Genomic DNA, 11,031 nt, shown 5'->3' with positions numbered 1-11,031 from the left:
AACTTGGGGCAAATTTGAGCTACAGGTCTCAGAAGAAATATGTAAAATAGATATGCCAGACACACATCTGAAGCTGTGCATCGAAATCTGTGGAAAACTTTCTCATGATTGTTGGAAAGTCTTTCAAAGTTCTTTATGTGCAAGCTAATATTAACCCCGTTACCATACTGTTATTGTTGCTATTAATATGTACCTATTAATACAGTATTTACCCACTGTTCTCAGAATTAATTTCCAAACGTTAACCTGCTGCAGGCCCATCCCTGTTGGCTACTGACAGAAGATCAAGGTCCTGAGGGCCACCTGCAATCCCTGGTGTACCGATATCTCTTGCTTGCACAGTGTTGCCCAGGAAGGCTCCATGGCTGGCCATCTGTACCTCAGGAAGCACCGTTGTTTCATTTCACTACCTCAGGCTATCAGGTGGCCTGCCAACCCAAGCTCTCTGCTTTTGCTAACTGTAGCCCACTGGGAGAGGATGTCGTTGACCGAGAAAAGCACCCCCCACCCCACAACGTGGCCACCCTGGCCTACTGTGGGAAGCCACTGGTCCAACTCCAGCTCCTTCTTGGGGCCAGAGTGGTACCAGCACTGCTGGGTTTTGTGGGCACAGTGCATTAAGTCTGCGAGCAACAGCCTTGAAAGCAGGTAAGCCACGTACGAGGAGGCCACAGGGCCGGAGACGAAGCCCCCTCCCCTCACAGTACCTCAGGACGGTGCCGCCGCCATTATCCCTCCCCCTCCCGCCTCAGGGCAGCCTCGGCCCCGCCCCCGCGAGGCCCCGCCCCTCCCCGCGCGGGCGGCCGTTCCCTCCCTGCGTGTGACGCCGCGCGCCGGGGGCGGAGCGGAAGTGAGGAGGAGGAGGCGGAAGTGGTTGCTCGTGTGGGGACAAGATGGTGAGTGGGGGCTGGCGGCGCCGCCGGAGCTAGAGGGGGAAACCCCGAACCGGACTGGCGTGGTGTGTGTGTGTCTGTCTACCCCTCCCCATCCCCTTACCTCCTTCGACTGTTGGGGTCCTCGATGGTGGCGGCCGTTGGGCGAGGGGCGGTGGGGCTGTGCTGAGTCACGGGGGTCCGGGGCGGCCATGGCGGGCGCTCGTGCTGCCGGGTCGGAGGCCCTCACCGGGGCAGAGGTGTCCCTCGTTCCCCATCCTGCGCTGGTCGGTCTCCGCTGGGTATCCCCATGGGTACTCGGGGCCGGTGGGGCCGGAGGGTGCGCGGCTGCGGTTAAAGCCCTTTTCCTGGAAGCGGAGGGGGACGGGGAGGCCGAGAGCCCCGGCCTCCCGCGGAGGGAGGTCGTGCCACCGTCCTCTGCGGTGGGTAGCAGTGGTTTGTGACCGCCTGAGACGGACCGGGCACTGGCGTGACTTGAGAGCATCACTTTTGGGAGTATTTTATGTTTTTCTCCTTGTGTTTGACTTTCACTTTGATCTTCTCTGTTGTCACATCTTCCAGTTAATGTATGTCTTTAATGTGTTCACTTACAGCAATCTCAGAAAGGTCTGGTCAGCGTTGAGTATGTTAGTTGGTCGGCGTGTTATATGCATGTAATAACAGGTACTTTAGGGTTTTTTAATAGCTGTTAGGTTATTTCCAGTTAACACTTTAGTACAAAAGACCTTAACTGTAAGCAAGAATTTTCTGTTGGATCTGCTGGAAGAAACTCCTGCACTGAACAGCTCATCACTGTCACTTTCCAGAGACTATTGCTGTCACCTTCCAGAGTTTATTATACATTGGCCTATTGGTGGAGCAATTTTTGTGAACAATCCTAAAATCACTACAGTATCATTGGGCAGGTTAGCATGAAATTAGTGGTCTTGGTTAAGGTAGCTTTATGTCTGTGTTTTTCTTGTTTTCTGCTACAAGTTACTGTTTTTTCTTTGCTCTTCAGTTAACTGGCATATTAGACCACTTGAATACACCTTGTCCTCTTTATGGCAGCCTTAAACAATGGATAGCATCAGTGTGATCTTACTTGATTTTGTCTATATTGGAGTAAATGAAGGAATGCTCAGGCATGTTCCTTTCTGTCCTGTCAGCTGAGCATGACCTGCCTTCTTCCTTTCTGCCCAGGGTGGAAATGAACAAGGGGTAACTGTGAGATTAGCTTTTTCAGCCAGATACAAAAAAAGGTGTTACCAGTACCTTTAACTATAATTCTTTCAGAAAGTCTGATAACAATGTAGTGTGGAGTTTGTGGGGTTTTTTGGGTGTTTTTTTTTTTTTTAAGAGACACTGAAGTCTAGGCCTTGCACATGAGTAGTTTAAGAAGTATGTGAGCACTTTGTTTCATTTGCCTGATCAAATGGCCCATGTGAAAGGGGTCTGGTTCTGTTAAAGTAATCCTCACTTTTTTTTTCCCCCCCCAGAATTCCAGAGGTGCTGCTTCTTTGTTGAAGGATAGTATCCCAATTACTGAATTTTCAGCTTCAGGACCATTTGAAGGTCATGATCTTCTGCGTAGAGGGTATGCTTTACTTGTTGAGTTGGGCTATAGCCCATGTTGAACTTCAGATGTAGGAAGAAAGTATGCAGTAAACGTTGGCATTTTAGAGGAGGTTCTTGGAAGGAGTATCACAAAAGCTGTAGCATAAAGTGCACATATGTAATCAGATTGTCTTTCAAGCATGAAGTTTGTGTGAAACATCATTTCAAGAAGTAGATAGCATTAATTGACTCTTACCTGTGTGATACTGCTCTTTAGAAAAGAGATGGCAAATTATTAATAGTTATGAAATATATGCTAGTTTTTAATATACATGTATATGAGTGTGCTATAGTACTGTGGGAAATGTTTAATTTCAGCATTAGTACAAAAAGTAAAGTTAATACAGTAAAAACGGTGGGTTTGGATTTTGACATTTTACATGAGTGCAAAGCTATGTACATGTCTTGGATAATGAATCTAAAATAATTTTGTGGAGTTTAAAATGTGGGTGGGTAACACAACCGTGTGTGTGTAAGCTATGTACAATATTCAGTTGCAAAAGCTTGGAGACGTATAAAATCAGATACCATTTAGCTTGGACATAATTAAATCTGTGATGTTTTCATGTATTAATATTTTTCTCTATTTCTGAAGAGGGTCAAGGAAGAAAAACTGTTATTTTGTTTTGTCAAACACAGAGAAAAAAGGATGCCTGAAACTTAAATTCTTTTTCTTCTGGTAGTGCTGTAGTTAGAGGTCTCTTTTTTTTTTTTTTTCATAGTTTAAACTGTGCTAATTGTATGTCCTTGTGGGCTGATGATTGTATCTGAGAAACCAATACCATGATTAATTTGAACTTCAATTTTTTTACTTGTATTTCTAGCTTTACAAGTGTGAAGAATGAATTGTTGCCCAGCCACCCACTGGAGTTGTCAGAAAAAAATGTAAGTGTAACATCAAATGTAGCCATCTTCACTCTTAACTAATTATGAAGTTTAAATTAACAGTGTGGTTACCTGGACTGCTTTGTGTGGTAACAGGTAATGGGTAGGGTCTTGCCTTTAACAGAATAAAGATGTTCAAGAATAGTAACATTTTATTTGTGCAAATAGACACTGTTGGCAAATTTGTTTAATGTTAACCTCCCACTTGTGACTCTGTCCACTTCAAGTGTGTAAGTGGGCTTCCAAGTAGGGACTTAGTAAGGTTTAGTCATCTAGGGGCTGTTTATACAGCCTCTATAGTTAGGTGGGGAGCGCACCTGTCAATTCAGAAAGACCGATCTTCCCATTTTGTCTAGGGTTACCATATATCTTCATTTTCAGACTTTCAGTCTGTGAACACATAAATAGTTTTCATTTGATTTCTTGATCCCATCTAGAAATTTTACACACAGTTCATCATAAGTTTATGCAATCTTGTCCAGCTTAGTCATCACTCGTGGACTACTTAAGAGTGGTCTGTGGACTATAGGTTGAAGGCAAAGGGAGACTAGACTGACAGCCTTGGCTAAATACCTGGTTGAACTGAACCTTGTCTTTGGTGCTTCTTTTCTCAGCACAGAGGAACTGATGTAATAAAATGTCCTGAAGCAAAGGCAGTATTTGGATAGAATGTTCCAAATTGCAAAGCTAATCAGCATGATGAGGTCTGAATGTTGTGTCTAATGTATTCTAAATCTAACCAGTGCTAGTGCTGTGTTGAGCTAATGTTGTCCTGATTTCAAAGGATGATGTTAATGTGACACCAACTTCATGAGCCTGTTTATAAATACTATAAATGTTTCAGAGCTATTTGTCAGTTGATTATTTTTTTTTCCAACTGACTACTGTAACTTAGTTTTTAACTCTGTTCTTGCTGTATAAAACCTGCATTAATAAATGGTTACATGTTAGAGAGAAAAAAATGCACAAAAATAATTAAAACAGACAATGTGATCCCCTAAGAAGTATGTAGAACTTTTAAATTGTTTTTTTCAACATATTGTTTGGTTAGTTTTTCTGTAAGTTTGTGGCCAATTTAGCTGAGAATTATTTTCATGTGCATTTAAATGGTAAAAGACTTACCTTAGCCTGAGATAGTTATGTTTGGTTTTACTGCCATAAATGGTAGGTTATTCAGGTAGTACTAATAGAAACCAAATTTTTCTGCTACCCAGATAAGGACCCCTACCTTCATAAAATTAAAGAACTGGAAAAATAATGTGATGAGAATTATAAGTCTGGGGTGAAGCATATAAGTGGTATTTTCTGCTAACTTTTGAAGAGCATTCAATATAGGCTGTTATGAGAAAATGCATGTTATGCCTTTGACTTGTAATTTCCTGTTGGTTTTTGAGATCTGTTCGCATAAACAGGATGGTATTCTTGTACTAGTAGCTTTTGTCATAGTGATTGAGTACAGGTTTTAAAATTAGAGATTTGTATTTTTTGGTTTACTTTACAGTGTTGTGTTGTGTCAACATTACACTCATAGTCACTACTGTAAAAGCTAAATTTGAGACTGGATTATTCAAGTTTAAGTTTAATGTTAAGCATAAATTACTTTAGCGTACCTCAGTATCTGTTAGCTGGCACTTTTTCATTAAAAGAATCCTCTACTGAACAGATTTTCTCTGTCTTCCTGATCAATTTTAGAGCAGTTGGTAAAATTATGAGCTTCCTTTTGCTTTTCAGAATCCTGTGGAGTATATGTGGTGCTCTGTGGTGCTTGGTCAGAAAATAAGTATTTTGAGTGTTTTAAAGTAGAATCTTTGATGTTTAATAGTAACATCAATTGTGTATACAATATTGTAATAAAGTAGTGCAACACTACACCACTTGGTGGTGTTACACGTCCTGATTGTCAAAAATAACAAAATTGCTACTATTTATTTGTAATAAAATCCAGCAAAAAGCAATTTTTTTTTCCATAAAACAGATATTACTGTCACTATCTTTCGTGTACATTTGAGACATATATGATGGAATCACTGAATTTTTACATATAAATTTAATAAGCATGTTCATTTAAGTAGGATGTCACAAATCTGTTCTATGACTGTATTTGAAAGTAACTCTTTCTAAAATAAAAATCAATTTTGTTACAGTTCCAGTTAAATCAAGATAAAACAAACTTTGACACGCTGAGAAATATTCAAGGACTCCATGCACCTTTAAAGCTGCAGATGGAATTCAGAGCGGTGAAACAGGTAGGCATCTTTATCCAACTGGTATAACTTAATCCACTTGAAAAAAGTTTATCTCGAAACATACTTTCAGAAAGACACCTTTCTTTGTTGAAATACCCTATGTTTCCAAAAGAAATTCTTTCACTGGACTGCTTTTTTTTTTTAAAGAAAACAAACAAACATTGCAATTAATAGTTCCAGAACAGTCAATATGCTAAAGCCTTTCAGCTGCTGTTCTTTTATTGGTTATTTGGTGAAGTGGTAACTGCTCTAGGGTTTCTGTGAACTAGCTTCCTGTAAGCCTTTAGAGAAAAGCAGGAGGAATTGAATATTAATTCCTAAAATTAATATTCTCCTCTGTAGCACGTATGACCTCTATGGGAACGAATCTCTGCATCTGTAGGGCAAAGAGACTTACAGATCTGAGGCAGGTAGTGATTTGGGAGTAGATATAGACGTAATGTGAAACCTGAAGCAGAGAATTTGCTATATGCTTATTATTCTGCAGCTTTTCTTGTAGGATCAGGCAGAGGAGGTCTACAGGGAGTTAAGTTCAAAGATTTTAAGTCTTAATTGGGAAGCTGAGTCTATATCTCCTCTTCCTTATCTCATAGGGTAGAGTGTAACTGTAGGGAGTCCGACTTTGTCCCTTAGGAAACACGAAAAGCTTGTTGGTCCTAGTAAACCTTTTTGGCTTGTTGAAGTTTATCAAGCTATTAAGAGTTGTTTTTCCAAGTGAATTGGAGTAATTTTATACTCCCTTCTAGTGGATCAGGTGCTACTGAACCACACCAAGCTGCATTAAACTTGGCAGAAATTACTGGTCCTGAAGATGTGGAAGTCAGACAGGATGTATGAAAACATCCGTTGATCTCAGCTGTGCTGTCTTGTGAGGAAAAATCTTTTTCCTAACTGATGTTAGCACATGGCAGAAAATGAGGCAGGTGAGGATATCCTGCTAGTGTGTGCCTCCACAGTTATTCTTGGGTGTATGGGTGGGGGAAATACGGTGATTAGAAGGTTTTTCACTCCCAGCTTCATGCTAGATGTACAAGTTCTCTTGTGGTTTAATTTCACTTTTCTAAAACGTTTACTGGATGTGAACTTCTGACAATTGTACCAGTAGTGATTATGGAAGTCTTTGACAAATTTTATATGTAAAGAGATAGCTACATAATTTTATGGCTGTAAAATACATTTGTGGTATAACTGAAGTATCACTACTAGTAGTGAATGCAATTCTAAGTATGGATATGCCATTCTCAGAATATTTAAGATCTGAATGCTGTATGTATGGCTTGACAACTATTTTTTTTTTTTTTAATACTGGGGTGAAGGGTACAGAAGAGAGTGGTGAAAGTAGCTGGAAGTGGACTTGAAACTTAAGAATTGGTGGTGATCAGAGAAATAATTATCATTTAGATTAACTGCAAGCAGGATTATGTTTAGCTGTGAAAATCAAGATCGCTCTTTCACTTACATTCCTGACTTATGTCAGAAATGTAGGTAACTTAGAATGTGGTTTCCAAACCCTGGAGTGTATGTCAGTCGTCCCATATTGACCTCAGGGTGTTGATGTGTTTGTTGCAGTGAGCCTTTCCAGCCTTATGTGATGACAGAGGAGGAAAAAAACCCCTACTTTTTTTAATTACGCTATTTGCTGTATTAGCTGCACTGCATTAAAAGCTACAAATCTGTTGGAAGGCTGCTCTTTTCAAAACAGAGAGGTAAACAATAGAAGATGGTGGTGTTAAGTGGGATTTGCTATCTGTGTGCCAGTAGTTCTTATTTCATCACTGTTTTTGAAGGAAGAAGTGACTTTGCCCACCGCTTTTCTCAGTCCCTTCTGACTGAGGGATCCAAATATAAAACTCAATTTCAGACTTGCAGAAACCTGAACTCTTGTCTTTTTACAGGTCCAGCGTCTCCCATTTCTTCACAGCTCAAACATAGCACTGGATACTCTGAGGGGAAATGATGAATGCATCAGCTTTGAGGACATCCTTAATGGTAAATACATTCCGTTTTAAATGTTATAGAAACGTTTAAAGGTAAAATTTGGGAACTGTGAAGTTCTTTGTCTCTATGGAATAAGAAAATTAAACACACAGATTACTAAGAAATTAAACACATGGATTACTAAGAAAAAATTGAATTCCTAAAGGCAAAGAAGCACTGGGGGGAGGAAAGATAAATGTGGTTCAGCTGCTAGTTGTGTGGAAATGAGTGTGACATATTGAGTAAGCTACTGTTTTGCTTGCAGGCTGGGTTTCTAAAGGAGTAGAAGATTATGCATTTATATTGTATGCCTGTTTCCCCAGAAACATTTGAACTACTTGTGCAGATTTTGACAGGTGGAGATTCAAAGATATAAAATTTTTATAAGTTCTATAATTAAAGAAAGGCTATCAGAGAGATACCAAACTAATGAACCAGAGATGTGGCAGGGGGAAGGAAGGCTCCCTCAAATTAACTCAACGGTTTGCAGTTGTGTGGTGTGCTACTGATGGTTAGTAAGTGTGGAATAGAGTAAACCTGGAAAAATAGTTAAAAAAAAAAAATTATTTCTTTCTAGCTGGTGGTTAAGGACAGGGGAAGGAAGCAGAGGGTATTTTGAGGTGAAATTGGAGAATGGAAAGAGCCAGGGAGATAGGAAACTGGAAATAATGGAAGGGTAAGTGGGGAATCTAGAGGTATGAGGTAACTATGGGGTTATTTTCTGAGGTGGATCTACAGGGAGCAAGGGAAGGAATCTTAGGTTATTGCGGTTCAGAGGGGTAGAACAATATCAAACATAACTTATAGGAATTTGATTATTTCCCATTGCTCACAACAAGCTGTTACGTATTTATACAGTGCTAAAGAGTGAGTGGTTTAAAAGTGTTTTTTGTAAGGTTCTATTTATTAGCTGGGGCTGGATTAGATAATTTTGATGTCTCTGTAGGAATCAAAGGCATCAATATGCCTATTTATGGAAGTAAAACACTCTGATATACCCATAAAGAAATGTATTTCTTCCAATGTGCAGTCACAACCTTTTTTCTGGCCTTGATTTTTTTAATTTTTATTTTTTGTATGGAAATTAAGTTCATACTGTCAGTATTGGTATTTCTTGTGCTCTCTGCACATTCCTGTGTAACCTTGGAGTACAGTGGCTAATGTCAACTGTACTTTACAGAAGGGAGGAAGTCTCAGAGACATTTAAAGGCGTAGAATTTCTGTGAAACTAGGCAGTTAGGTGGGGAAGAATGTCCCAACTAACAGAAGGGCTGGAGAGTGAGCTCCTATTGTGCAGAGAAGTTGCACTGCAAAGGTGTGGGGCACCTGTGGGGAAAAGCTTCAGTCAGACTTGAGTTCTCTCAAACACAAAACTCAAATCAGCCTTGAGATTCAGGCTACAGGAGACTGTGCCTATGTAGAACTGGTTGGTTTTGTCTGTCTCTTTATGAAACACGCTTCCACTATAGGTGCATTTGTTACCTGATCATTGCTTTGGATAGAGACTTATAAGTTACAGATCTGCATTGTGCAATGCTGTCACTCTTGCGCTAAGTATTAGAATAAAAAACAAACAACAAACCAAACCATCATGTTCATAGTTATTGTTGGTCTTTGTAGCTTGGTAAAAGCCTCATGCTGTTGACTTTTTTTTTTCCAGATCCTTCACAGAGTGAGGTTATGGGAGAACCACACATGATGATGGAATACAAGCTTGGTTTATTGTAACAAAATGTACTCCACAAAAATGTTTTGTGCGTGTCTTTATACTGCAGATCTAAATACATGATGCTAAATTGACACTCAGTGTTAAGCAGTCCTACAGTTATCATTTGCCTTCCTTGATGAAAAGGCACATTAAATGTTTAAAGTCTATACATTGTTCTGTGCTTGTTGTCAATTATATAAATGTCCTGTAACTAGGTAGTTTAAATAAGTCTCTTCATACACTGCTCAGGATAATAGCTTCTTAACTATGGAATGCTATATATGTATACAAGAAATCCAAAAATACCAATGCATTTTATAACTGTAGGTAAATGCATTTAATGGATGTTCTTGCAGAAGAACTTTTTAAGGGGGAAAAGTAAGTATTTTCCATTGAGTAACTCTTTGTTCATGAAAACTTCCATACACTTTTTAAACTATTGAATAAAAGTTTGCTATAAATGCTGTTGTGTTCCAAAATATATTTAATCGTAAATCAAAATCTCTTATCCACAACACAAACAGTGTTGTTCCTTTCTCTTGCAGTATTTTTTAAAGATTTTTAACTTCTGCACTGCCCAGAGAATCCTGCTACATACGTTTTATCCCCCCGCCCCATTGACAGTTGTTCATGTGTGAGCCAGTAAGCTTTTGTGTAGAATTGGTAAGTATCACTGTAAGAAGGGAATTAGAAGTCTGGATGTCTTTCATCTGTGTCCCTAAGAGGTTATTCTGCTTTCTGAAAGTAAAACAAGTACCATTTGGAGTTTAAAGAGGTGTTTTAAAATCCATAAACATAATCCAAAAGAGCACTCCTAGATCTAGGTATTTTAGTATTCAGAGGAGAAGAAAGAATGCAATGCCTAATTATGACAGTACCTAATAAAGCTGCTGCAGAGAGAACATGAAGATATAGTGGTACTAGATGACAAATACAGAAATAATTTTTTGTGGGTTTACCAAAATCAGATCTTAATTAAGGAAGAATGAGACCTATACTTAAATATGCCTTTTGAAGGAGCAGGCCACTATAAGCTTTTTTGTGTGTGTATACGCTTAACTGGAGGGAAGTGTGTTATTAAGAGTTATAACAACTATTTTCTGATTTTATATGTGTTGTGTAAATCCTGCAAGGCAGATAATATGTGGCATATTAGAAGGAAAAAAAAAAAAGTGTGTGGTTCAAAAGATGTCATCTCTCGTCATAGGTGGGGAGGTTGAAGCAATGTTTCTAAGGCAGGAACTGTATTCAGCAGGTTTTAAACTGCTAAGTGCACTCAGCTTTCTTTTGCAGATAATTTTAGCAGAAATGTTGCTATAAACCTCTTTTCACAATTCCAAACATCTCCAGTGTGCTTAAATCTGCCACAGATTCCCTACCCAGGTGGGCGAAAGCCTCTAGCTTCTCTCCTGTAAGTTTTGCAGTGGTTTTATGTGCATCTGTTGCAAAACATTGCAGCAAATTAAAAACATTTGAGATAACACAGTATGAGATACTTTACTGGTGGTTTTATATTTAAACCTGGTGCATTTAAGAAGTGAAGCTTCTAAAATTGTCTTTCACTTGAGAGTTGCAGAGATGAGAGGCTTGTGCTATGAAATACAAGCTATTTCATTTGTATTTTCTGCCTTAGGTTAAACATAGGACCAATAAATTGAACGTGCAAGCGTAGACCTACTCACTGTTTTTTCCATAGCTGTCCTGGTCTTTCTGTGAGCTGATGTAC

General features: G+C 39.3%; 1 protein-coding gene across 1 annotated transcript; it reads left to right on the top strand.

The window, feature by feature from the left end:
• The first annotated feature begins 805 nt into the window (after positions 1-805).
• POMP (proteasome maturation protein) lies at positions 806-9,472 on the top strand. Its single transcript, XM_074568529.1, has 6 exons — positions 806-896; positions 2,372-2,469; positions 3,314-3,374; positions 5,519-5,620; positions 7,516-7,609; positions 9,258-9,472. Exons 1-6 carry the CDS (start codon positions 894-896, stop codon positions 9,323-9,325), a joined length of 426 nt encoding a protein of 141 aa, XP_074424630.1. The 5' UTR covers positions 806-893; the 3' UTR covers positions 9,326-9,472.
• Positions 9,473-11,031: the final 1,559 nt, after the last annotated feature.

Source organism: Larus michahellis, chromosome 1, assembly GCF_964199755.1.
Source record: "Larus michahellis chromosome 1, bLarMic1.1, whole genome shotgun sequence".
Classification (NCBI taxonomy): domain Eukaryota; kingdom Metazoa; phylum Chordata; class Aves; order Charadriiformes; family Laridae; genus Larus; species Larus michahellis.
The sequence above is the reverse complement of the archived record's forward strand: the minus strand, read 5'-3'. Positions and strand labels throughout refer to the sequence as shown.

What these genes read in the sequence shown, in the direction of transcription:
- POMP (XM_074568529.1), top strand. An exon ending in AATTCAGAGCGGTGAAACAG is followed by an intron (nt 5,621 to 7,515) that starts GTAGGCATCTTT and finishes GTCTTTTTACAG; the next exon opens with GTCCAGCGTCTCCCATTTCT. An exon ending in CTTTGAGGACATCCTTAATG is followed by an intron (nt 7,610 to 9,257) that starts GTAAATACATTC and finishes TTTTTTTTCCAG; the next exon opens with ATCCTTCACAGAGTGAGGTT.